Below are 26562 nucleotides of genomic sequence, written 5' to 3'. Positions count from 1 at the left end.
TGCCCTTGTGCTAAGCTAAATTATGAAATATGTTAACAAGATTCAATCTGAAATTTGTTGTGTTTGCATCGGTCTGATGCACACTGCAATTGCAATGGTTTATCCTTAAAGGGTTCGCTGAATGTTAGCTTTTTAAAAGTACTTCTTCCGACTTCTGCTAAACCATTTTCATCTTCCTTGACAAGGCATAACCAAATCAGCATAAATTACAGCATTGTAAGCCCACAGGTGGAGCCACACCTGTCAAGAACTTAATATTCAAATGCAAGCATTTAAACATAGCTTCATAGCATAAAGTTTTATTTCATGGCCTAACATAATAAGAAACCATTCGTTAGTCTGTTCAGATAACGGATTATCCTTTTTCACTTTACTGCCTAAAAGTAAATCCCTATCCTTCTGATATGCTTCATTTTAGCGTAGGCCGTTTCATATACTAATATTATATTATGATGAAAAAAAAGTGAACGAGCGTCACCAGGGTTTAACTACAATATCTCAAGCGAGGCATAAAATGTAAAAAAAATTCCATCTGAAAAAAGTCCTGTTGGCAGCTATTAACGTTTCCAACTAAAGTGAATGTATCAGAGTATTTCCAATTAAAATGGTTGATTTGCTTTGTTACCCATATCAAATTGTGCTAGATACGCCCATAGATAATATATTGAATTTAATCAAAAGATGTAAAATTGATGCAAAGAACTATGCCTTTCACATCCTGCAACTGCACATATTTACCTATGATATTACAAACACGTGGTAATCACCACTTCTGTTGAATGATGGGAGTATCCACTTACATTGCCTTTTTAACCCAAAAAAAAGAGAGGAGAAAATAAACTAATGTAATGGAAATTACAATTACAATTATCATATGAACAAATGGAATGGATCACTCAACGAATTTCAAATAATAGCAGCCAAGGTAACTCACCAGTGCTCATATATGCTAATACGAGTATCTTGGGGGCTGTCTTGAGGATGGATTATGATCAGATGGATGATTGGAGGATGTAAGAGGAACAGTTGCAAATTCAGCATCCTGGTGCTCAAATAGCTGATTTTGTTTTGAAAGACTAGATGTGTGGTTTGATGATGAATGTACAGAAAGGAAACTGGGGTCATTACTACTACTAGATGATTTTGTTCCATGCTCAGGAACCGATGGCTCTCTTGATGATGCTCCGGAAGATTCCCTTCGCCCTCTTTCTTCGGTTTCCTTGAGAAGAAAATCAACCCACATGTCTGCAAATGACTGACCAGGAGAAAAGGAGAAAAGAAAAGTATGAGATAATTTAAATTGTGAAAATTGGCTGTCATATGAAAAGGAATATAATGATAAAATACAATTTGATGAAAAAAAAAAAATTTGTCACTCAACCATCTCTTCAGATATTAGATCTATCCTATCTATCAGTGAACTCTCCTCTACCATTCTAATAGAGTATAACATAGATTCTGCAGAGCCAAGTACCAGAAATAATGTTTTCTTTCCTTTTGCATTAATTTAACAGCATGCTCTTAACCGTCTATTTGGTGTTAAAAAAGAAAAGAATCTACTCGGGTGATCATAAGTGGCAATATATGCAGATATTGTGTTGTCTTGGTGCAGCCAATCATGCAAATAGGTAATTTTCTTGTGCTGAACAGCAAATAAGCTGCTCAAGAAGGCAAACCGAGTGAAATCATGCATACTTTAAACTTTACATCATAAAACTTGGTAAATTGCAATTAGACACCATCAAGCAGCTTTGCCTCAAAAAAGTAATCAAATGAAATTTCTACTTGGCAAAATAAATAGAAACCAAAAACCATGGGAAGATTGAATTTTACAAAAACAAAAGAAGCAGCTCACCTGATTTTCAGAAGTTACTTGGGTGGCTGTTTCTGCTGTATGTCCACCCAAGATTCCTCCAACAAAGCGTCCTGGTAGACCCAAAACACCTCGAACTACACCTTTGCCTGCAGCATGTTGAGCAAAACCTATTCTTTGCTTATCTTCCTCCGAAAAACCTAGCATGCGAACCATGAGATCTAGAACCTGACAGTATTCAATTTTCACAAATGAGTGCCTCATCATGTAAACAAATGCATATCTTGAGAATCGACACAGATAATTTAGATAAAGTACCTCCTTGCTATGATTCCTCTGGAAATATGTGACTAGCAATTTGATCACAATACGCCTGCAAGCATCAACATTCGCCAATCAATTTTCAACAACTATCATGATGAGAAAATGAAATGACGAACAATGATCCAGCCCCAACTAGTTTGGACTAGCAGCTTGTCGTTGTTGCTGCTGTTGTTGTTCTTGTTGATGTGACCTGAATTATTGATATGAATAGGGGAGAAATCTATCCAGTATCCACAATGGCATATTCATACATATTATTGTCTAACCAATATGAATGAAGCAATAACATAAAAGCAAGTGTTAATTGGAAGTTCCTCAGTTTAACTTTTTCCCCCCAAGGACCTCTAACAGCCTATGTTATGTCAGGACGAGTGTGGTCTTGGATATTGGCAGGACTATATGCCAAACCACAAGCTGATGACTGTTATCAAGCAACTGAAGGATTACATTGCATTGATGAACAAAATTCTCAGGCGCTCAGCAGATTTTAGCTTACTCAAAATTGAAAGAAGGTACCTGACTTGCACAAACCCTAGCATTAGTCTCATAGTTCCATATGATGCATTTACAGTAAATTAACATGCTAGTGTGAGAATTTGCAATGTCAGAGCAATCTAGGTAAAGTGGTATCATTGAGATTTCCTACTCTTGTGCATGTTATTCAGGGGTAGACATATCTATTGATTGTGGTCCCTGCTTGCTCAATGTTTTCCATGGGTCAATTTATCGAGAATATAGTATAGTTTTCAACTGATTCAATTGTATATTGTTCTATTATGTAGGCATGGTTGGGTAGATGCAGATCAAAACTGGATCAATCACCAAGTGTTGTTGTCTCTACTAGGACTAGGTACAGATAAACCTATTAAAGGTAATTCAACCGTCCAGAGGCATCCTAGGAAAATAGGTTGAATTACTTGTCAAAATTTGCAATTCAGAAGGATTGTGTAGAAGAATTAGAAGAAAAAAAAATCCTCAGAAAGAAAAGACAAACAGTTAGCAGCACAAAAATAAATTATCACCAAAAGAAAACAAAAAGATACAGAATATAGGTCTGGTTAAGGAATAGATGCCTATGGTGCAGCCAAGCTAACTTCCACTTAAAAATGCTTTTCCAACCACTTAAATCTAAGGTACTAATACGTTGTATTGGCAATAGATAAACAAAATTCTCTAGGACAGAAAGCACTACTTAAAAAGAAGCAGAAAAATCTAAAGCATTGAAAAGTATTCTATCACATAGGCTCTTATAAATGGCAACTCAGAAATGGTCTTTCATAGATTGGATCCAGTAATTATTGGGACATTGCGACCAATTCCCTGGTCTCTTCTTTATCTTACTACCCTTGCTTTGAACTGTCATCCACCCTTTCCACTATGCATGGCAATGACACATAGAGCAACAAGGATGGTCATCCAAAACTTAGGGAATAATAGATAACAATATTTGCAAAACACACTAAGGTGAAATAGCTTTCAACTACAGTATATAGGAAAATGTTCAGCAAATGGCAAATTATGTAAATAACTGTAATAACCTAGTCAAATTTCTAATACCTGTCAACATAGTTATCTGAATCCAGTGACATCCTATTTAGTGTCGTCATACTCTGTTCTAGTGCACGACGTAATTTTGAATTGTCTTCCTCAAGTTTCTGTATGGACCGCTTACCCTCTGCTAGCATCCTTTCAGCTTGTGAAAGTTTGGCAACTACATCTTCCTTTTCTCTTCTTGATATTTCAAGCCCTTGATTTGCAAGCTGGAGGTAAAAGAGAAGAAGTATTTAATGTCCGGAATTTCATATATTATCATGCGATGTAGGATTTCATTGTAGAGGTACATCACAAGTGATGCAACAATGCCATCCTCCACCTCAGAGTAATCAATAAGAAAGAGACACAGCATATGCTAGTGAAGCATCATGCTGATATCTGCACTTCTGCAGGGTGTTAGGAATGTAAATGAAAAGAAACATAGACTAGGTTTCACATTCAACAATCTTTTCAATGCACATAATATGGAATTCCTTTTTCATAAAGCTCAAACACAAAAGGGAAGAGGAAAACGTTCATTTGAGGAAATAATTACATATACATATATATATGAGCATATCTTGCTTTCCAGTATATAAGAACCCGGTAGACTTGAACTCGGAAACTACCTGATTTGTCTAATGCATTTGAAGAGATGAATTCTGTCATACCTTCAAAGATTCAGAGACTTTAGCAAGTTCTTCTTTTCCAAGCGCCAAATCTCTTCCTAAACGTTCCTACAGAGGTACATCCACATAAAGACAAGCATCAAGTGCTAATATACAGTAAGCTTATCTATTGAAGCCCCAAATGACAAATGAAAATCATGCAAGAAGAATGAAACATAGATGTGAAATTACCTTAGCTTCGCTTTCAGCATAATATTGCCCAAGGGCAGTCTGAAGATTGAACAGTTCAACATTTTTAGACTCGAGTGCGCTCATACAGGTAGCAAGTTTTTTTCTCAATTCAATAAAGGCCTCATTTGTCTTCTGGAGTTCATCATTATTTCGCTTCCTGATCTCCTCTTTTGTAGCCAACTCCTGTTTCAAGGCCCTCTCTAACTGTAATATATGGGACTTTTGCTTTTCACAAATTGCTTGAAGTTCTTCAATGATTTTGCTATCCTCGTCCATCTTGTCTGAATCTTCAAGTTCCTGGTAAGTGCCATATTAGAAGAAACCAGCACAATTTGACTGCAGTTTATTAAAAGGAAAAGTTGCTTCTGAGGAAGGGCATTAAAACATTCATCTAATTTGTCAAAGCAATAATTCTGACAAATGTACTAAAAGGAAAAGTTTCTTCTGAGGAAGGTCATTAAAACATTCATCCAATTTGAAGAATACTAAATTTCTACCAAAATACAAATGTAGAAGAGCCAGAATTCAGAACTGTAGTGGAGGGCATAAAATGCATATAGCGACAAACTCTCCAATCTTTTATGACCAAAAGGTGCTTCCAAGCCCAACCAAATTGACAATGTAAAAGAAATCTAGTGTATCCCAGAACTTAATCGCATGCAGACATTAGGGTCCATGAAATTCCTATGATTGCAAATGTTTCGAGCAATTAATGAACGAACGACTCATATCAACTGAAAAAAAAAAGTCAGCTTCAGCTTGGTTTCAATGAAAATTTATAAAGACGAAAGCGACGAAGGAAAGTAGTAGTATCCAGAAAGTAGCACTTTAAGCCCAAAGACTGGGAAGACATCTTCATCTGAAAAGCAATTAGAATTTAGGTTTCCAGAAAGTAACACTTTAAGCTCAAAGACTGGGAAGACATCTTCATCTGAAAGGCAATAAGCCTACAATATACAGAAATGCTCCTACAAGAGTATTGAGAAGACAACCTAGTAAGAGGAAAAATTTAATCAGGACGATGAAGAAAATATGAGACAAACATAAGAATGGAAAAGAAGGAACAACAGTACATACTCAGTGATTTAAAATGGATCAGAAAAAATATGTATTTAGTGCTGATATATATTCCTGGAAGATATCAAATGTACTTCCATCTAGATGAATGTCTGGAATATATGATACAATTTTCTATATATACTTTATCAGAAAAGGTTAAGTTTAACAGCTATAAGAAATATGCACTATGCACCATTACAAAGATGTTTGCGACTACTGCCAATCTGCCATAGTAGTGATGAGACAGGAAATTTTGCAAAACTGTATAAAAACTAAAGGGTATAAAATAGAGAAATAATTACCTTGTCTAAAAGATGCTGCTTGAGTCGGGCCAATTCTTGCAATGCCTTGTCTCGTTCTTTACAGGTGTCTTTCAATGTTTCCTCCAATCTACATAGGGATGATGCCATCTCTTCTGTGGCCTTCAAAGTAGGAAAGACTAGTAACTACTGATTGGTAAAGAAAATTTGACAAAATAACTTTTCTTTGACCAGCATAATAAAGATGTGAAACATTATCTTGTTTCCTGTAAATAAATAAATGACTTGTCCAAGTGAAAGGTCAGGATTGTCTTATAACAGCTAAGGAATCACAAAAAACTCAGATTTCATCAGTACTCAGAAGAAAGAAGTCAAGATTGTGCAGCCTTGTCAAACTCAAGTTTTGTCTTGTATCCTCTTGTCCAATTCCTTGTTATCCTATATAATGAAAAATCTTAATCAAATGCCATATCAGACATGGCCTTCATTCACCACTGCTCTAGTGCTAATAATTTAATATCCCTTCTTCCTCGTTCTCCCTTGAACATAATATCCTACCATGATCATGAATCTCATTCAAGCTCCAACTTAACATCCTGACAGAAATATGCTGTATGATCAACTGACAGGGTGCTCCAAAGAAGTAAAGAGTGGAACAGAACAGTGGATGGCCAAATTTTGAAATAAAATATAACTACTAGGATGAACCATAAAATAGTTTCTTGTATTCAACTAAACCATATAGCTTGGCAAACTCATAATCAACCAACTCACAGGGACTGAAAACAAGAGTCGAAGTGGTTCTGTTCATATGCATAGTCACTAACAAAGTATAATACATGATATAATTGTGAATGACTGTTATCTTACTACGAAAGAGAAACCCTAAGTTTTGGCTGCTGATTAGCTTTCAAATGTAACAAACATCAAGAAGAAACAAGGACCTACCTTAGAGTCCCTGTTCTGAGTATCCAAAGCATCACCATCATTTTTCTCAATTGTACTTGTCATCGTTTTCAGATTTGCCTCAAGTTCATCCTTCTCTATCTAGACCAGGAATATATTGCATCAGAATCATTCTAAACAATTCAACTACAGAGAGAAAGTAATCTAAAAAGTAAAAACCAATTTATTTACATTCTATAATAGGTAATATAAAAACAAATGCAATAGAAAAATACAATTCATGTGAGGTGTGATACTATGACAAACTCATTCACCAAATAATTTGCAGGTATAGACCTTTAACTCAGCATTCTCCTTCTGAAGAATCATTATTGCAGTTTTCAAACTCTGCAGTGACTCTTTTGATGCTTCTTCCTTGTCCCTTCCAGTCAATTCCTCTTGCAGCCGCTGCAATTCTGACATTTTATCATTTAACTCCTTACACAAGTCTTTCATATCAGTTGAAGTCTGCAAGTAAAGTACAAGGATTACAATTTCAAGATGAAAAGAGCAAAGGAAGCAGAAGAAGTGAATGGATACCATAGGAAGGATGGTGGGAGATGATCCACGATTACCTTTGCTTAGAAGAAGTCGTTTGCAAAAGCATAACAAACTAATACTAACATTTAAGCCATGATTGTTTATATGGAAAAACACAAAATCAATCCGGTTTGTATCTTTATAAAATTGATCCCTGTGGTTTGATTTTTACAAATGTGATCCTTGTGGTTTGCAGCTTTATGTAATCACTCCTTTGATTTCATTTTTGAAAACTCCCTGTGGTCTCCAACTCTTTTATAGCTAGTATTTATGTTTTGTTTTATCTTAATAACTGTTCCCTATAGCTTTAATTTAAAGAGAGTAAGAGCATTTTCGAAAAGGTAGCAAACCACAAGAATCACATTTATAACATACTAAACCATAGGAAACTCTCTTATAGATATTAAACCACAAGGATCACATTTTCTCAAATGACATCAAGCATAATTTTCCTTAACAGAAAAGGACAGGAGCTAAATCAGCACCTCATGTTCCCATATAAGTAATGCCTCATTGTGCATTCGTAAATTGTTTAGATAAGTCATTATAATCGTGGCCACTCCAAAATGACCAACCATCCCAAAAATCACGCCCATGCTAAATCAGCCTCAAGCAGCATACTTCACAGATAAACTTGGAATGCCCAGAATAAAAATCACAGTGCAAATGCAGGACTCCAAAGTGGAAATGTCAACGAAGCGCACACACACAAGTCCAGACTCGATGATTACAATAAATAATTAAATCTTCCAGTTAACTTAAGTCATTTCAGTCAATCTATAATCTGATATGCCCCCACCATATATCACTTGTACAATGGGTCTCTTGGAAGTTGTTGCAAGCAACCAATTAATTAATAAACTACATCAACCAAGACTTTGGATTAAATTATTGTAAAAGTAATATGATAAATTGTGTTTGCAGCTAAATAAAGAATCAAATATATTCAACATTAAGTATGACGTCAGATGTCGGAACCAATTATCTAGGTGCTTCCTAAATCACAAGAAACAAATAGGGAAGAGTTGTTATGCAGAAACAACCCACCAGGTATGGACTTAAAGAAAAACATGTAGAAAGATAAACCTTCTTATTGGAAATTAATAATGGACATACCCTCTCCTTGTCAATCTTTAGTTCACTGATTTCCCTGTGAGAAGATGCATTCCTCTTATATTCATCTGCATATCAAAATAGGAGTAGAAAATATATTAAACTGAAGAGAGAGAGAGAGAGAGAGAGAGAGAGAGAGTGAATATGTATACGTGCAAGATGAGGTACATAGTAGACAAATATTTCCACAAATGGAATGGTCCATGACAAGTAACTTCAAACAATACCTTCTAACTTATGCATTATGATTGCTGCCTTCTCACGTTCATTCTCAAGTTGTGCCCTTAATTGTTTGATTTCAGAGTCAAGACTAGCTTGTACTGCTGCAAAAGACCTCTCTTTTTCTTTCAGAAGTTCTCTATCTCCCTACAGCATAATCAAACTCCCAAAATGGGAAACAGATTAAATACAAAGTAAGCAAATAGACAAAATAAGATTTATATGTGTGAATAAAATAAAGAATGAACAACATCAATTATTGTAATCTCAATAGAAGTTCCTAGACAAACTTGAAGTTAACAATGCTTTCAATAGCTCATCATCATCTAAGACTACTCCAACAGCATTAAGAAATTACTCTCACAGTTCATTTCTTTATATTTACTTAAGCAAGAATCAAATTGCTGAAATTATGCAACAAAAAATAATACACGTAACTAAGTACCTTCTCATCCCCCGATGAGCTTGTCACTTTATGTACACCATTAAGTTGAGTAGTCTGCATATACCCATTGTTGTATGCTTCTTCTACGGAGGTATTAACTTTTGCTGCATGGTTTCCAACCAAGCTTGAATTCGCTTGAGCTGTACGCTTCTGCGCTCTAACAGGTGAATTTTCAGGGGTGCCCTGTGAAAACCCCTATGTTAAATGAGCACATTTAGCCTAAAAATGGATAATCAATGTAGGTATAACTTTCTGGAAATATCTTTAGCACTATCAAGTAAACTAACAGACGAACATCTGAACTAATTTAACTTTATTTAGAAAATAATCGAATTCGTGGCATTGGGACAGAAAGACTATTAAAATCTATAGCACCAGATATAATTTGGAGTACGTAAAACTGCGGTAGGGAATTATACTAATCCTGCAAGAAAGAACCCTAGATTGAGAACATTTTAAGAAACACTTCAGTTCTTATATAACACACAAATTTAACACCAATTACCAATTATCCGATCAAATTGATTCCCAACCAACATTATATTCTAATTCCTATAAAAAAATTTATCACAAGAAGATTACGAACAAATGATACATCATCTAGGGTTCCCGAATCTGTCCCATTGGAGATCGGCGAATCAATCGGTGGCGTCGACCGCGACGATCGCCGAGAGAAACGACGGGCAACTGCCGGGGAGTCATCGCCTCGAGCTCTGGGGATCTCGAGCTCCTCCGCGGCATCAAAGACCTCGTTCGCGATCCGGGAAAGGCTCTCCCTGTAAGTGGCGATCGAACTCCGCATCGCCCGGAAGCGCTTCGGATCAGAATTGGGGGCGAAGCGAGTTAGGATTCTTCGTATCGATGGGCAGATCTGAGGAAGAGGGCGATGCGACGAGGACGATGGTTTTCTCTACAAAGGCAATAATAAAAGCGGAGAGAGTATTGAATTAAAGCGTTTCTTGGGATAGTCATAGTCGGGTTTAATGACTAAATTCTACATACTTCGCCTACGGGCTTTTAGGCTCTTTCCTAAATTAAAGAAATGCTACATACTTACCTCCCTACTCTAGTAGATAAAAGATAATAAGAATAATTTTGTTAATTTTAAACTACTACTAATTTATATATTATTGTTCTTGAACACCATTCAAATATACTTTATTTTTAATTTTTAATTACAGGATTCACTTTATGTTTTCTTCGGATGCCAAACTTTATTATTTATAAAAAAATATGAGCATAAAAAATAAATAAAGATAAATAAAATATGTAGTTATTATTATTTTTTGTTTGGTTGGAGGAAGAAAAAAAAATAATTTTGAAATAATATAAAATACTTACATGTTTAATTAGTTATTCCCTCTGGCTAGGGGAAGAAGAGAAAGATAATTTTATGTTATTATATAATATCATGTATCATGTCCGACAGAGTATAAATTATATTTAATACAGCTAATAAATGACTTGTATAAATTTTTTTAATTATTTTCATATGGTTGAAGGTAGTTTAGAAAGAAAAATAATAATAACAAAACCTATCGAAAATGTAAAGTGGGCCTCTCGTCCAAAATTAAAATAAAATGTGTTTTATTTGTTGTTGCAAATATCTAAATTTTAAATTATAAAAAATATTATTGAAAGTATTGGATTCTTTCAAAATTGACAATATTGTAAGTATAACCCGAGATAGTATAAGTATTCTGATATTTTGTATAAAATATACTACACATATCTAACATTTTCAACTTCTATATTTCAATATATATATATAGAATATTTTTATCATGTAAGGTATCCTTTAAATTTGGCATTGCCTTATTTCGAATATTTTTGAAAAAATTGCATCTGAATAACGAGTAGAATTTCCAATAATAATGACATTATAAGCTAGAATTAAGACAGATTGTGATTAAAATCAACTAAACAACCCACAATGATGAATTAATGGGTTCCCAAGTTGGGCCAGTGGGCCTTGATATTGAGATATGGAATTAGTCCCGGCCTGTTACATTCTAATAGCATCAATACATCATGCTCTCTTTGATTATTATTTAAAAAAATTATAAATCGCATCCTATATTTTATATATTTTGTGATTCATATTCTGTACTTGGGGATTTTTATAATCCGACTCCTTATTTTAATTTATAATTTTTATTTAATACTCTAATGTTACTTTTGACTGATTGATATTAATTATATTATATAGTTTATGTAACTTTATTTATCAAATTACTAAATACCCTTACAACTCCCTATCCTCCCCATTGCCGTGACTCTTTCCTCTCCTCATCCTCCTACTCTTCTTCTTCTTTTTCTTCTTCACATCTTTCATCTACTTCGTCTACCCATATGATAACTTCATCAAACACTTTCTATCATCTTACGTACCATAACTATTGCTGCACTAATGGCGTTTTTTGACCTCTAAAGAGGAACCCATAAGCATGGAGACACTTAGCACAAAGACTAAGATTCATTTATCATCATTCTCGTTGCAAAAGAGATAAAGAAGAATATATGACACCGTCGTGCATAAGAACAAGGCGAGGAGCTTCAATGAGGTTGGAGGAGGGTGAAGGCACAAAGGCAGAGCATTTCAAGTCATGGGCATTGGTAATAAGGATAATGTTAGATTTGACCACAATGAATGAGGTCGAGATCGATGAAGTTTCTAAGACGCTATGGTTGTAGAGGAGGGCCTTGTCGACTTTCTTTAGGAAGGGAGTGTAGTTGGCGGTAGTGCCTATGAAAGATGGAGACATAAATAATATATGTATTCTATAAAATACTCAATGTATTACAATAAAATATTCTTTTGCTTATATTATTCTATTTAGTTATGATTATATTAAGTTAATTCAAGATGTTAAATAAAAATTATAGAAAAGTAGGAGTTGAATTACAAAATTCCCAAAGACAATGTGTGAATTACAAAATAAGTAAAATATAGAGCGTGATTATAAAATTTTCTTATTATTATTATTATATAATTTTGTATACCTAATTTAAGTATGGATGATGAGTGGTGACAGAAAAGAATTTTGATATAAAATTAAACAATTATTGTTTTGCTAAATCATAAAGTCAACCTACGAGCACTTCCCTCCACAAGCTTATCAGAAGATTATAACAAGTTATTCACATAAAAACAAGGAATAATACAAGGGATTTAAAAAGAAAACTTATCTTTTTGTTGGTAAATGGACGATTCTCCTTGTAGTTATTTGCAAATTGGAATCCTTCTTAGTGTTACCCAAACATATATATAGTACCTACGCCACTAATCATTTATTAATGCGTAACGAAAAATTATCCATCATTAGGCAATTGGGAAGCCTTAACTAACTAACATATTAACATAGTCCCAATATAAATGTGCACATATATTATATTGTTTACTATACTTTTATTCTTTAGTTGGCTTTTGACGGTGATCATTTAATTTTTAATTAATTTTTTTTTCATTAGTGCGTTTATTTTAAATCCCACGTACATGCTTACTTCACATGGCCGAGTTAATTGTCTATCTTATTCTAAATTTTATTTCAAGTTTTAGACTACAGCTTTCGCTTTCAAAAATTAGGCACTAATAATCCACACGCCTCCATATAATAACCAAGAATAAACTCCTCCATTAGTTTGTTTATGGGTAATATAATCCAATCTCAGAGTAAATTAATTGACTAACGAGTTGATTAGACAGGGGTGCATAGTTCCTACGTGGAACCCCTTTGACTAGGATGCAACAAATTCCTGCATCTCCCTCCAGGATGGATCACCATCGCTGATCCTCGAAAGTGTACAAATAGCGCGAAGGATGCATCATGCATGCTTGATCGTTGGCGTTGAGTTAAACTGCGGCTCTGCTTTGCAGTTGACTTTGTGCGTGAAGCTCCGAGGGTAGGATTATTAATCTTTTTTTTTAAGCATCTCATGGGTTATGGAATCCAAAACATTATTATAGTCGTCTTCTACTTCTTCTTCTTCTTCTTCTTCTTCGTTCTTAAGAGATGAAGTTGGATGGATACGTGAATGATTAGTTGATTCCTCTGCTGCAGATCAGCTAAATTAGTTCTTTCTTCGTTTTTTTCATCTATTGTGTAGTATGTTTAGTGCTGAGAAAATAAGTTAAGATGCAGGTTGAGCTAAACTGAGTTTAGTTTTCTTATTCTTGACATGGTATTAGGTACCAAATGATGGAGAACGAAGACTTCCAGGTCGAGATTATGGCGAAGAAAGGTTGCGACGAAGAGCTTCCGATGTCGGTTTCAGCCAAATCAAGTGTTGGTTTTGATGGCGTAAGTCAGCAATTGCAACCAGACAACGTCAACGGTCATCGAGGAGAAATTCATGGTGAAAAGGTAAGCTATATATAAAAAGTAAGCAACATATACTGCTTCTAGTTTCAGTTCACAGCGTAAATTCATTCTAGAGTACATTGGGGATGTTAACATTCCCACTATTTTCAAATCTAACCCTGTAAGTGAGATTTTGTCAGTCAAACAGGTTTCAGCAATAGGCTTGAGGTTAAATTCAATGGACATCAATGTTATGTTATAATTCTTATTTCGGACTTTTTATGCCTTAATAAACAGGCTCTGCTGATGAAATGTCTGACACGGTGTTGATTTAGATTGTCTAAAAGATTTGCTTTCCATGATATCAGCCTATGCCAGCAGAAGATTCATATGGCGAGCAAACAATAGAGGGCGAAGCTATTGATCCACCTGAGAGGCAAAGGAGCATGTCAATGGATGGCAGACTGAGAGACAAAAGATTTGATTCCTTTAAGAAGACATGGTCAGATAGGCTTGAGAGGAGGTTATCAAGCTTGCGCATAGCGCCACAAGAACTTGATGTTGAAGCTAATGGCATTCGAGTCACCGAAACCGAGGCTGTGCCGGCTGAACACCGCTACTTCGATGTTTTAGAAGGGCCTGGATTTGATACTTTGAGGGTACTCTTTTCTCTTGCCATGGCATGTTCTTGCTAATTTAATTTCTATATCTCTACTTATTTAAGCTTCTGTCATTTGTTAGAAGACAGCATCCACTACTGAAGGATTTTCTGAGTTTTGAATAACTGTTACCTTCTGAATTCGGAACAGTCTTCTAGTTGACATCCTATAGATTTAGACATCCGATAAGGATTGCCAATGCTCTTGTTCACTATTGCTTCCATTGACTTCTGTAGCATCATTATTCGTTGTTTTCGTTGATTAAGACAGCATCTGAATTGCAGACATCAGAGGTGTCTGTTCTTCCTGAAGACAAGAAGTGGCCTTTCCTTCTTCGATTTCCGATCAACTCTTTTGGTATGTGCCTGGGAGTTAGCAGTCAAGCTGTCCTCTGGAAAGCACTAGCCACATCTCCAGCCATGAGATTCCTGCATGTAAGCCTGACAGTGAATCTAGTCCTCTGGTGCATCGCTCTTGCATTGGTATGCACTGTCTCCCTCCTCTACTCTTTAAAGATCATGTGCTACTTTGAAGCGGTTCGCAGAGAGTACTACCATCCGATCCGCGTCAACTTCTTCTTCGCTCCATGGATCGCCTGCCTTCTCTTGGCCATTGGTGTGCCACCATCAGTTGCAGTGGACATTCACGCTGCTGTTTGGTATATAATCATGGCTCCAATCTTTCTCCTTGAGCTTAAAATCTATGGCCAGTGGCTCTCCGGTGGCCAACGCAGGCTTGCAAAAGTGGCAAATCCATCGAGCCAATTGTCGATTGTCGGTAACTTTGTCGGCGCATTGCTTGGTGCCTCAATGGGGCTTATAGAGGGGGCTATCTTCTTTTTTGCTGTAGGATTAGCTTACTACACTGTGCTGTTTATAATTCTGTACCTGAGGGTGTCCACAAATGCAACTCTTCCAAAGGAACTCCATCCAATATATTTCTTCTTTGTAGCAGTACCAAGTATTGTTTGCCTGGCATGGGCAAAGATTCGAGGAGAATTCGACTATGTATCAAAGATATTTTACTTCATTGCTCTCTTCATCTATTTCTCCCTAGTAAGCTTCCATGTTCGGTACATTTGCAGTTACTCGTTGCAGCTTCTGCATTCTTAAACATGGTGATCTAATCTTACTGAATTTTTCTTGTATTAAAACAGGCGGCGCGCGTTAATTTCTTTCGAGGTTTCAGGTATGTAAACATCCATGAATTGACTCTTTTCTGATTTGTTTTCCATATGGCTTATAGTTATCATGATTCATAGGTTCTCTCTTGCATGGTGGGCATATACTTTTCCTATGACTGCTGCTGCTGTTGCAACTGTAGAATACTCGGCGCAGATCACTAATACTTTTACTCGATCACTATCTATTGGATTCTCTGCAATCTCTACCTTTGCTGTTATTGCCGTGCTCGTGTCAACCATCTATCATGCATTCGTTCTCCATGATCTCTTCCCTAACGACATCTCCATCACCATCGCCGTCGCCAACACAAAGAAGAGATCAAAGTTATGTAAAAAGCTAGCAAAACTAAGATCAGTAGGCTCAGATATGAGAGACACAGAAACTTCTATCTCAAGAGGCAATGTGAGAGTTCTGAGTAGTTCCTTCAGCTCAGATCGTGTGTAAACAATTCAGCAAACTTACTTTTTTTCTCAAGGTCATAGTGGATCTCAGAAGAAGTAATTTGCATCTTAAATTGCTCACCAAACCACCAGTTCCTGAACTTTTAATCGATTCAGCATCTGTCAGATTGGTGATCCTCTGTAACATATTGACATACTAATTAATTGTTCATGTCCTAAATCATCAGTACAATGTTAAGGGCAAGGAAGTCACTTACCACAGAAGCCCAAACCCGAATTGTCGCATCCTATCGGGTTATTGGTATCAACCTGTTTGAGAAAATTTTCTGAGGAGATGTTAAACTAAAGCCCCAGTGCACGTAGAGTTTCGGCTGCTCTTATATAATATATAGCTAGGACAAAAACAATTAAAATTTAAAATAATTGGGTTCGTAGTGATGATGATTAGTTTTATGATAAAATCTCCTCTTTTTGACATATTATAAATCACATTCGACCCCATGGAAGCTCTTTCTTCCCACATTCCAACCAATAGGAACCACAGTTTGTTGCAGGTGTCATTATAAACAAGCAACACTGAATAATATACTGCACAATATCCATTAACTCCAGTAAACTGATAAGAAGAAAAATCAACAGCATCTATCAAAATCAAGCAGCACTCATTGTCTATCGCAAAGACAGGCAATAAAGGATGCATTTTCATATTGCAGAACACAATCACATATAAAGTATCATATAAATGATCAGGAATGCACCAGAATAACACATTTGCTGCAGCAAGAAAGCTCCTGAGGTACCCAAAAAGAAAAAGAAAAAGAAAAAGCTCCTGAGGAAGCACTTGACTTCAGGCACCATTCTTCAGAAGGATACTAATGTCTCTTCTATGCAAACAGTAGCAGAAATGGAAAATTAAGTTTTCTTCTCAGGTTACCAGTTATCGACAAAAGGAAATAATAAACAGTACCAAGAGCCTCTGGCGGAACAGGCATATCAAATAAACAACAAGACCATATTTGACAGACTTGTTTTTAACAGAACAGTTACCAAGAAACATGTATACAAGAAGCTTGTTTAGATAAGAAGAAAACCACAAGCCTCTTATCGAAAAAAAAAACCCCAGCAAACTTGTACTAGAAAATTTTGCTAAACTTTTTTCCCCTTTATTCTCTGCACAATGGGGTTGATGAGGTGACATCTAAGATCCCAGCAGATACCAAATATAATAAATGAATGAGAAATATCAATTCCTCAAAACCATGGGTCCTAATGAACTAAGACAGACTATAGATTAAAACCCATACAGATAAGAAGGGCTCAGAAAATCATGCCTCTTGTTACATCCAATTGTGCATGATGATGTCTGCTGCGCCATCCTTTGAATTATCAGCATCCACTTGCTTCTTAGTATTGATCCCGAGTGTTGCATTTCCAAACAGCAGAGCCATCAGACTTCCTCCATGAACCCTTCCTTCTGGAAGGGTAACCAATCCAGACTGCATAGGAGGATGAAAAATATTTTTGGTACCAAAAGCAGTCCAGCACGCAAGATTGTCATTGTCCATATTTAAGTTTGTATATTCCTTGATTGCGACTTCCTTCATGTTCTCAAGTTTAACAGTAGCTCGGTACTCGGTGGTTGAAGGTCCAAGTTTCCCCCCACCATGAATACAACGGTCTTGCACTAGGGGACTGTGCACAGTGCAGAGACCTGTTTTGCTTCCAGCAATTCTATCACAAGGCAGTTCCCCATTACCTAAATTTGATCCAATTTGGCCCCATGAGCAGCGCTTGCCTCCTCCATGTGCCTTACAGAAATCAGTGCTCCCCTGTGCACTCTTCCCACATTCTTCAACCTTGCAACGCTTACCCCCACCATGGCGGACACAGAAGTTGGTACGCCCTCTAGCACTTTTGGTGCACCCAGGAGTAGCACACCGCTTCCCACCACCATGAGCAACACAAAATGGGGTGCCACCATGCACACTCTTTGGGCATACACCGCCACCTTGGAAGGAGCAGCGCTTACCTCCACCATGTCCTTTGCAAAAAGGGGTGCTCCCTTCAGCTCCCTTGGTACAACCCAAAAATGTGCACCTCTTTCCCCCACCATGTGCCTTGCAGAACATTGTGCTTCCTTGTGCACCCTTTGTACATGTCGGGAACTGGCAGCGCCTTCCACCTCCATGAGAGATGCAGAGGCCAGAGTAACCTTCCGCACTTCTTGTACAATTCTCCCTCTGGCACCTCTTGCCACCTCCATGCCTGATGCATAATCCAGATTTTCCCCTTGCAGCCCGTGTGCAGCCCTCATGAGTGCAACGCCGACCACCACCATGAGCTATACAATAGTCGGTGCGGCCTTCAGCACTCTTTGTACATCCAAGGAACTGGCACCTCTTGCCGCCACCATGAGCTTTGCAATAGATGGTCCTTCCCTCGGCTCCCTTGTGACAGCCGGATTTCTGGCACCTCCTTCCACCGCCGTGGGCTATGCATAGCCCTGAAGCCCCTCTTGCTCCCTTACTACATCCTTGGAACTGGCATGTCTTAGTGCTAGTAATGCGGTGTTGCCTATTACTCATCGTGGCAGTACAGACAACTTGGCTTTCCCAAGATTTCATCATGGTTGAATGGAGATCTGGAACAATTCCAGCTGGATCATCATGGTTGATGACTGACGATTCAGATGGCCTGGTTGATAAACTCAGCTTAAGGTTAAAGTCAGGTCCAGTTTTCAGCACTCCATGAGTAGCAACAGAGGACTTCCTTGGATTGTATGTATTCCCATTGTCAAGATGAAGCGGGAATTCCAAGTCAATATCAAAAGATGACTCCTCATCGGTTTCTTTTGCTGAAAACATGGTGCATGCAGTTGTTGAGCTCACCTTGCTATTGTCAGAATAACTTTGTGAATGCCCTAAACTTAAAGCGAGAAATGGATTTTCGAAACTTTCAACTTCATTGATATCATCCCACTTCCTCTTTGTGCCTTTTGAGTCAGAATTATATAAACTGGAATTACCGGGTGAATCAAGCCGTAATATGTTTGTGCTATATTTCACTTCTGGTCGAACTTTGCTCCAATAACTAGAAACATTTAAAGAGTTGACAATACTAGGAGTAGTATTATCCATAACAAGCAAAAAGAAAAGAAAAGGAACTCCTGTATAAAATAAATTTTAATAATAATTCTGCCGACTTTGCCCCACTTTCGGAACTCACAAAATTATTGACAAGGAATATTAGAAGCACATGTAGCAGCAGGTGCAACCTCCACTAACAAAGCCTGATGTATCACAGCGATCCATCTCAAGATTATTGAAACAAAAGATTGATTTATAGCAGCTGAATTGAACCTACAACTCTACTGATTAGCTGACACTGATATCATTCAACTCAAAGCAATGCAGCCCAAAATCCTGATGCACAAGAATCAATGACAAATTAGAAGCGACCATAAGAGATATGGATAAGGAAAAAAAAAAGAACATGAAGACCAAATAGACCAGGAAATGTTCCAGAGACAAACAGATTGTCTAAGAATCATCTGGAACAACAAAGGTAGAAATAACAGTTTACCTAAAAACTAGAGAATTGAAAACTAACAAAAATTATGAAAAAGATCAACTACAAGCATATAACCAACAAGAATAGACAGTTACTTAGGAAAGCAGAATAAACCAACAAAAATGGTTTCTAGCCCCGAAAAATCATCAGTCACGGTGCTGTGAAGCTGATACAAACAGACGGGTTTCCGCTTCCCTCAGCAGAATCAAGTTCTAAGTTAGATGGGCTAATAGCTCCTATGAAGAGGGGGCCCAACCAAGGGACTATATAAGAATATTTTAGCAAACTCCCTGATACAATGAATCTAGACAAACTCCTTTACTCCCCAAATCCCAATACAATGAAAGTAGACAAACTCACCAATACAATGAACCTAGACAAATCAACTTAATTTCTCAAACCTGACCCTAAATTGACTCAATCAGACACTTTTCAAAAACCAATTACTCGAAAATGAGAATTCCCATCAAGTCATTAACTCCTGAATAAATTAAATGACATAATAATGTCATTATCTAAAAATCAACATTAATCAATTAATTCCTGGCATTCAGAAAGAAAGAAAGCCTGACAGGGATTACTCAAAACCTGTTGCACCCTCTACACGACATGCTTGCTCTGAAAATAAGCAAATAATATTACTTTACATATTCCGAACCAAAATGTCTAAACATCAGAATGATCAAAGAACAAGCAGGTAAGATTTATCTTTTCTGCAAGACATAACTGGTGTTTATGAAACTAAATACCAATATAGAAATCTAGCAAACTAATGTACATAAAACGAAGCTAATGTTAAAGAACATAGAATCTACAAGTGGAAGTATTAAAATAACATGGAACCACAGTGTGATCATAGTGGAAAAGGTATAATGTGTGAGCACTACAAACAAAAACTATTAAAAAATTATTAGCCAGAACAACTAAATTAATAATAATGAGGGGATGAATAGCGCGATTGAAATCAAATAAAAAACAATTATATATTATAACCAAACGATAAGAAAAAAAACAAGAACCAATAAGTATAATATTAATCTCGCAGTGAAGATACACCTGGATATTGGGTTCATTTGGCTCTATTGTCGGACGTGGCAACTAAAAGAAACAACCCAAATAACATTAAATCGGTTCGACTCACGACCGGATATGACAGCCAAGCATTTAAGCAAGCACCTTAATTACCATAAAGCGTTCATACACCTTACACTGAAACTGAATTAAGAACCTAGCAAGTAAAATAGCACGGTATAAGATGTCACAAAATACATCAGGAAATTTAATACTAAATATATGTTCTGCATCGCCACCTTCCTCTAATTTCTTAAAAAAAAATCAAATAATTCAGAAGCTTCTGCATAAAAAAGTTATCATTTTTGTTTCAAAATTTAGGGAGTAACAATGATAATTCAGTGGGATAAACGATCGAACAGAAAAACAGTCATTTTAAAAAGGGGGGAAAAGGATTAAGATCCGAAATCACGGTTGAAATGGATTTGAACATATTAGAAGGAAGGAGCACAAAAAAAGGAATCATAAGTAACCGATAAAATCGAGTTACTCTACACAACAAAACGAAAAAAAAAAAAGAGGAGGAAAAAGAAAAAAGAAATCCGCACCTCCAGCCGCCAAAGAGGATCGCCACTAGAGTGATCGTTCCGGTATCACAGGAGAAGGACGAGAAAATGGATTCAGTGCAATATCTCAAGCGGGAGACGAGAGAGCGCGCAAGGGCGGAGGCGAGACGCAGAACGGGAACGGACGCGAGGAGGGTGGGGGAAATAAAAATATAGGACGCGGCGTGCAACTTGGGTCAAAGCGGGAGTGAGAATAACACCGAAAAAGATCGAGGCGCGTACGGGGTGGAGGGAGCGCAGGTTAGGCTAAGCGGTCCGTTGCGAATCCGACGGCTGAGGCGAAAACGGAGCCTCGCTAGTAGGCCGAGATGAGGACACGTCACCGATGGCGTCAGGCTCCACGTAGGCAGCGCCTCGCAACCGTTCGTGGTGCGCTTTGCCGTGGGCCCGCACCCAACGAGAGGGCCCAACTGGCCACGTATTCTTGGGGTCTTTTTTTTGATAGATTCTTGCCAACAATTTCACCGTTTATGCGGCGTCACGTTTTTTTTTTCAATAGCGATAATTATTAATTGTATAGAGAGACTTTTTCATGGGATTAAAAATAATATTTATTTTACCAATAAATTTTAAAAAACCAACTCAGCAATTAATATTTAGTTCAGAATAATAATTTAATGACAGAGCAACTCAGTTTATTGGATGAAGCTTCGATATATTTATATCTATTTCTAATCCTTAGACTAAAAAAAAAAAACCACTTTTTTTTAATATTAATGGAGCGATTAATCGATCATACAATGGCTACTTGGTTAGTTTCTATGACGCAACTAGGATTGACTGACTGGGAAAAGATGACAAAGCCACTAAGCTCTAATTTCTCCACCTTCAAAGGAGACCCTTGTGACTGATCGCTACACCATGATTAAATATAATTAAAACGCAATCTTGGTAAGATCATGAAGTGTAATAAAAGAATATAGAAAGAGTATTGATAAGCATGTGGTGTGGAAGTTTGACTAGTTAAGTTAGATTATCCTTGGAATATTCCATGTAGGTTATAATAGTAATGTGTGAAATCTATACTAACCTCAGTAAGCATAACGAACTTGTTCTCATATTTCTACTTGTTTCTTATTTTCTTTTTCTTTTTTTTCTCAATTTCATACGACTATTCCCAGAGAATATTGTGATACCTCTTGAATAAGAGCAAATGGCAAATCCACTCAAAAGATGCTTATTCCATACTTTATTCCCAAGAACTTTCTATCCTGGGATAAGTAGAGGAAAGAACAAAAAAATCCTAGACGACACGATGAGTCTCCCAACCTTATACAGAGATATGCATAATTGCTTAGCCCAAACAGGATGATAGAGATGGCCACCACCAAAATATTTTCCTTTTAATGTCAGCAGTTGCAGTATGCTACAAAGTTTTGAAAGAATAAAAAAAAAATCACCTTGCATTAAATTCGATAAAAGTTTGTCTAACGAAAAAGGAATTTTTTAATGGACAGATGGGGCCCAAGTGTTAGATCACAATAGTGACCACACCATTTAAGTCACTTCCTGTGTCGGCTCTATCCATGTTACGATCACATGTCACAAGTAAAGCAAAATAAAATAAAATAGAAGAGGGCATAGGGGAGCACCTTACCTTGGAGATGGATATGTGGCATTTGCTGAGTCAGCCGGCTGCTAGAGTTTATACTGTCCAAAGGAGTAATATCTTGGATTGATCTCCAATTAGGATCGGCAACAACACGTGGCAATGCATGGACTTACCAAGTTAGCTAAGACATTGAGAATGAGATGATAAAGAAGAACCTGCAAAGGGATCACATATGCTGTCATAATAGTAAGATGCCATTCTTTGATGCAAGCAAAAAAAACCAAAGAAAAATCTACACATACCCTTTGCACTTTCCAAAGAGAAGTGCTCGGCATATGCTCTGGAGATAAGCTGGCAACTGTACTAGTAGAATAACACGTATCATCATGTATTATATATATATATATACTAAAAAAACTTCTTTCTTTTTCATGCTATCAGCTTCGCAATTATATTACTTTTATTCTGAAAGTGAGCATCTAAAACAGTAAAAGGATAGCTTTATAGTCCAAATATTAGATTCCCATACAAATAATGAGCTGCAGCAATCTTTTACTTACTTACGGAGAGTTCCCCCGTACTCCAATAAGTTGAATGACAAAAGGAGAACATCTCATATATTTTTAGATACAGCCACCAGATTTTTCTTTTTGGGAGGCAACAACTATCTCTCACCCTCTTTGGATTTTAGAGGCTAGCCCATAGCATACTTCTGAGTCCAGCTCCTTGCAGTGGTCTCGTACTTGTTTATATCTGTCTTGTACATGTGCGCAATCTCCGGAACCAATGGGTCGTCGGGGTTTGGATCCGTCAGCAGGGAGCAAATCGAGAGCAATACCTGAAGGCAGACAAAAAGAAGCCCGTCCCAATTGTTAAACATAGACTTCTTTGTAGTGTAGTTTCAAGTAACAGGAGAAGAAGCAACAATTATAAATGCAGATGATATCTATATTTCAATACATAATCAAATGACAAGTATACTAATTAACCAATGTGTTGTAACTCTTGAATAATTATTTGAGCTGATCAAGCACCAGGTGAAGTAGAAAAGCAGGTACTCTGACCGTCAACTCATTTTGACAAGCAAAACTATATCTGATCCAACCAACAGACAGTCGTAATCATCTGCTGGATTACATCTCACCTGCCTGTGGATATTACATAAATCCAGGCCTTACATGGCCTCCAGAAAAAACTTTCTATGATTGCAGATATGGGAGTTAAAAGAGAAGATATAGTCTCTAAGATCACATATAATCTGCCTTTGAAATACTAAAGAAATCCAGGCAAGACATGACCTCTTATGTAATTTTCGATGCTTGGTGAGCAGATGTTTACAAATATCATCGTACAAAAAGCAAGTATGGTTTTTCTTGATGCTCAAATAATTATCAAGCTCCAATCAGCAAATGAGTTGTCTAATTGTCCAATTAAGACAATGGTAACTAAGTAGAAGAAAGAAAAAGAAATTAACCTTGGAAATGGTTAATGCAGGACTCCATTGCTCCTTTAAGATGTCAAGGCAGATGCTTCCATTGCTGTTGATATTTGGATGGAAAACCTTTGTCCTAAATGCAACCTACATAATATATGTGATGAAATCAGGAACTTGCAAAATCAGTCATTGTTCAGCAGATAGCAATTAAATGCAGTACATTTTGGTGGTACAACTAAGTCAAAGATAATTAAAAACTTCGAAAGGCATATACTTTCCAACCCGAACAACGAACTTCCATATAAGAAATATAAAGCCAACCCAAAAGTACTTAGATAAGCCCTTAACTCTTAATCATTTTCGCTTTCCACCATATAAGCGTCAAAGATTGACTACAACTTCCTTCATATAAAAGATTGTCTGTGTTGATGTTACTAATGTACTACTTGAAAAAGGATAAACTATTGATGAAATGATTATCCAACTAAACATGTACACTGCAAATTCAGAAGATATCAAAAGATTGCTGGAAAATATTTGTAACTAGTATATCTGACCTGATAACCTTTACATAAAGGAGCAACATAACTAGGTGACATTTGCCTACACAAGCAAGCTTATGCATAGTTAACTGGGTAAGATACATTATAATCTAAGAGTAATCCTATACTATGTTATTCTCTTATGTTGCATAAGAATGGAAGAAAATGTTCAAAGCGGACTAAGATGTACAGACCTTAAGATATTTAATGGATTACATGTATAAGTAACAGCTTAGGTCAAAAGATGCTGTTTAATGATACCTTGGGTGGTTTAAAAGGATAATCTGGGGGAAAGTGGATGGTAACCAGAAAGACTCCCCCTGTGTAGGGACTGTCAGGTGGACCCATTATTGTTGCTTGCCAATGAAACATGTCTTCAGCAACTGGGCCTGCAAAATGCCATTTATGCAGAAGCTAGCAAAGTTAATAAGAAGTTTAAAGAGAAAATAAGCTAGATTAGTTTTTTTAAAAAGCATGACCATGAGATTTGAGCAAACTGATGCAACCAAGCTTAGGAAGTACACTGGCAAGAAGAACCTTTTATTAGTTATTACTATCATATCAGATTCACCCAGTTTGCAACTAGGATAAAAATAACAAATCCAATAAAAGTCCAGGCAGCATACTTAGATCTTCTTTTACAGTGATCCAATTTATCTTGTCGTTCCTGTCATAGCTCAAACAAAGTTCATTTCAGCCTACATATCTCTTCTAATTTCCATTCTCCCAAGCTTAAGCCATGAAATTTTCGTGTCCAAATATTCGTTGTAGAAACCACAACTTTCTAGAGAGAGAAATATGAGAAGAGGGAAGCTCCCGTATGAAGTACTCAATTATATCCATGATAATTGATTTTAAAAATCAAGGAGAGCATATGACGAGTTTTACAGACGGAACTAATATTTAGCATCTAAAAGAACATTTTGTAAAGCCACATGAGCAATATCTACAATACAACTCAAGCCACAGTGATTAATCCTGAAAAGATGCAAACCTGAAAGATTTCTACAACCAATTCTACGACCAATTCTACAATACAACTAAGAAATCGAGACTCAGAAAAAAAAAAGAAGAAGAACAGTAGACATAATTTATTGACAGAAGAAGTAAGGCATCAATGACTAATTAGCGGCATTATCTGGTTAAATATACCCAAGTTCTATCCAGATCTACTATCAAACAAAATGGGCTGAATAATACCTGCGCTGCAAGACGTAGGGGGATCCTTCTGGAGATCCTTCAGCTCCTTAAGAATCCGCCTGGAAGCCATGGCCGATCAACCAGTCCCTTCGAACTTTCAAACCCTCGAATACAGAGAAGAGTAGGATAGGAAGACGATAGAGAACCAGATAGATTGAAAGACAGCATAAATATCGGGTTGCGATAGTAAAGAGAGAAATGGCATTACCTGAGACTGGAAATTCTTACCCGCTCTCGCTCTCGCTCTCGCTCTCGCTCTCGGCGATGGGACACGAAAGGGAGTGAGAACGGGGGGGAAGAACTTCGGGAGAGGATCCCCTGCAATCCAGAAGGTAGGGTTTTGTACGTTCGGTGAGTTTGGCAGCTTCTAGTAGCTTTGCGGGGCGAAAAGTACTCCGGTGAAGATGGATCATGCAATCCAGGATGGAGAGTCCGCTACCACGAACTTTATATAATATATTAAATATTTTCCTAGTATTAACTCATTTTTCGGTAGTATTGAGAAAATAAAAGGAAAACCTCTAAGTTTGATTAAAATTTGAAGTGCCTTTCAGAATTTTAGTACACCCGTTAATTTTTGTCTCAAATTAACGGTGAAGTCAATTTTTTGCCAGAATTCTCAAGCATTTTAAGAGTGGAGATAGGCCACTTAAATAAAATCGCTAAACCAAACCGATATTAATTAGATTAACTGCATCTCTGGTACATTCTAAGATACCTGTTCTTTATGAGATCTCTTCGTACTCTGCATAGGAAAATTAAATAGTAGATAAAATTTCTCAGCCTTTTCTTTTTCCTTATTTTGAGTTAAATCTTTTCTTAAATATAATGTGAATTAGGCAACTAATAGGAACATGACTGTTTCTCAACGTGTAATTTTGGGGGATCAGGGATAACAACCAAAACCCCTGTTAACCTACTTCATATATTGATTCGATTAGATGAAATATTTCGAGCTAATATAGCTCTT

General features: G+C 36.8%; 4 protein-coding genes across 10 annotated transcripts; 1 reads left to right on the top strand and 3 right to left on the bottom strand.

The window, feature by feature from the left end:
* Positions 1-653: 653 nt before the first annotated feature.
* On the bottom strand, positions 654-10120 carry LOC140785858 (golgin candidate 3-like). Of its 4 annotated transcripts, none has more exons than XM_073133931.1 (13): positions 9707-10120; positions 9112-9294; positions 8675-8813; positions 8451-8515; positions 7092-7262; positions 6798-6896; positions 5892-6011; positions 4531-4827; positions 4342-4407; positions 3695-3897; positions 2132-2186; positions 1856-2041; positions 654-1255 (listed from the first exon to the last, which is right to left on the bottom strand). In XM_073133931.1, the coding sequence occupies exons 1-13, from the start codon at positions 9911-9913 to the stop codon at positions 950-952; spliced, it is 2097 nt and encodes a 698-aa protein (XP_072990032.1). In that variant the 5' UTR covers positions 9914-10120; the 3' UTR covers positions 654-949. The 4 variants fall into 4 exon arrangements, with proteins under 4 accessions (XP_072990032.1, XP_072990029.1, XP_072990031.1 ...); XM_073133928.1 differs by having other exon boundaries at positions 6798-6892; positions 7070-7262; positions 9698-10052; XM_073133930.1 differs by having other exon boundaries at positions 9698-10052.
* Positions 10121-12954: 2834 nt separating this feature from the next.
* LOC140787024 (S-type anion channel SLAH3-like) lies at positions 12955-15792 on the top strand. The gene is made up of 6 exons (XM_073135764.1): positions 12955-13014; positions 13301-13475; positions 13781-14071; positions 14356-15126; positions 15228-15259; positions 15333-15792. The coding sequence occupies exons 2-6, from the start codon at positions 13308-13310 to the stop codon at positions 15697-15699; spliced, it is 1629 nt and encodes a 542-aa protein (XP_072991865.1). The 5' UTR covers positions 12955-13014; positions 13301-13307; the 3' UTR covers positions 15700-15792.
* Positions 15793-16610: 818 nt separating this feature from the next.
* Positions 16611-22856, bottom strand: LOC140786246 (uncharacterized). Of its 3 annotated transcripts, none has more exons than XM_073134535.1 (3): positions 22718-22856; positions 22461-22630; positions 16611-19078 (listed from the first exon to the last, which is right to left on the bottom strand). In XM_073134535.1, the coding sequence occupies exon 3, from the start codon at positions 18791-18793 to the stop codon at positions 16994-16996; it is 1800 nt and encodes a 599-aa protein (XP_072990636.1). In that variant the 5' UTR covers positions 18794-19078; positions 22461-22630; positions 22718-22856; the 3' UTR covers positions 16611-16993. The 3 variants fall into 3 exon arrangements, with proteins under 3 accessions (XP_072990636.1, XP_072990637.1, XP_072990635.1); XM_073134536.1 differs by lacking the exons at positions 22461-22630; positions 22718-22856 and adding exons at positions 19322-20454; positions 20846-20987; XM_073134534.1 differs by lacking the exons at positions 22461-22630; positions 22718-22856 and adding an exon at positions 20846-21026.
* A 39-nt stretch (positions 22857-22895) lies between these two features.
* LOC140786248 (SUMO-conjugating enzyme UBC9-like) lies at positions 22896-25955 on the bottom strand. Of its 2 annotated transcripts, none has more exons than XM_073134538.1 (5): positions 25801-25955; positions 25593-25686; positions 24654-24781; positions 23890-23994; positions 22896-23253 (listed from the first exon to the last, which is right to left on the bottom strand). In XM_073134538.1, the coding sequence occupies exons 2-5, from the start codon at positions 25660-25662 to the stop codon at positions 23110-23112; spliced, it is 447 nt and encodes a 148-aa protein (XP_072990639.1). In that variant the 5' UTR covers positions 25663-25686; positions 25801-25955; the 3' UTR covers positions 22896-23109. The 2 variants fall into 2 exon arrangements, with proteins under 2 accessions (XP_072990639.1, XP_072990638.1); XM_073134537.1 differs by having other exon boundaries at positions 25593-25696; positions 25801-25949.
* Between the last annotated feature and the right edge of the window lie 607 nt (positions 25956-26562).

The sequence above is a fragment of the Typha latifolia genome, chromosome 4 (genome assembly GCF_019914945.1).
Source record: "Typha latifolia isolate L0001 chromosome 4, TyphaL0001v2, whole genome shotgun sequence".
Lineage (NCBI taxonomy): Eukaryota > Viridiplantae > Streptophyta > Magnoliopsida > Poales > Typhaceae > Typha > Typha latifolia.
The sequence above is the reverse complement of the archived record's forward strand: the minus strand, read 5'-3'. Positions and strand labels throughout refer to the sequence as shown.

Bases quoted from the DNA above. Each gene is read 5' to 3' on its own strand.
- LOC140785858 (XM_073133928.1), bottom strand. From the start codon at position 9,913: ATGCGGAGTTCGATCGCCACTTACAGGGAGAGCCTTTCCCGGATCGCG. The intron at 9,295-9,697 runs GTTCGTAATCTT...GGGTTTTCACAG, and splicing joins CCCTAGATGATGTATCATTT to GGCACCCCTGAAAATTCACC. The intron at 6,012-6,797 runs GTAGGTCCTTGT...CCTACTTTGAAG, and splicing joins CTCAGAACAGGGACTCTAAG to GCCACAGAAGAGATGGCATC.
- LOC140787024 (XM_073135764.1), top strand. From the start codon at position 13,308: ATGATGGAGAACGAAGACTTCCAGGTCGAGATTATGGCGAAGAAAGGT. The intron at 15,127-15,227 runs GTAAGCTTCCAT...GTATTAAAACAG, and splicing joins TCTTCATCTATTTCTCCCTA to GCGGCGCGCGTTAATTTCTT. The intron at 15,260-15,332 runs GTATGTAAACAT...CATGATTCATAG, and splicing joins AATTTCTTTCGAGGTTTCAG to GTTCTCTCTTGCATGGTGGG.
- LOC140786246 (XM_073134535.1), bottom strand. From the start codon at position 18,793: ATGGATAATACTACTCCTAGTATTGTCAACTCTTTAAATGTTTCTAGT.
- LOC140786248 (XM_073134538.1), bottom strand. From the start codon at position 25,662: ATGGCTTCCAGGCGGATTCTTAAGGAGCTGAAGGATCTCCAGAAGGAT. The intron at 23,995-24,653 runs GTATCATTAAAC...TATATTATGTAG, and splicing joins ATCCTTTTAAACCACCCAAG to GTTGCATTTAGGACAAAGGT. The intron at 23,254-23,889 runs GTTAATTTCTTT...GTCTGCCTTCAG, and splicing joins CTGCATTAACCATTTCCAAG to GTATTGCTCTCGATTTGCTC.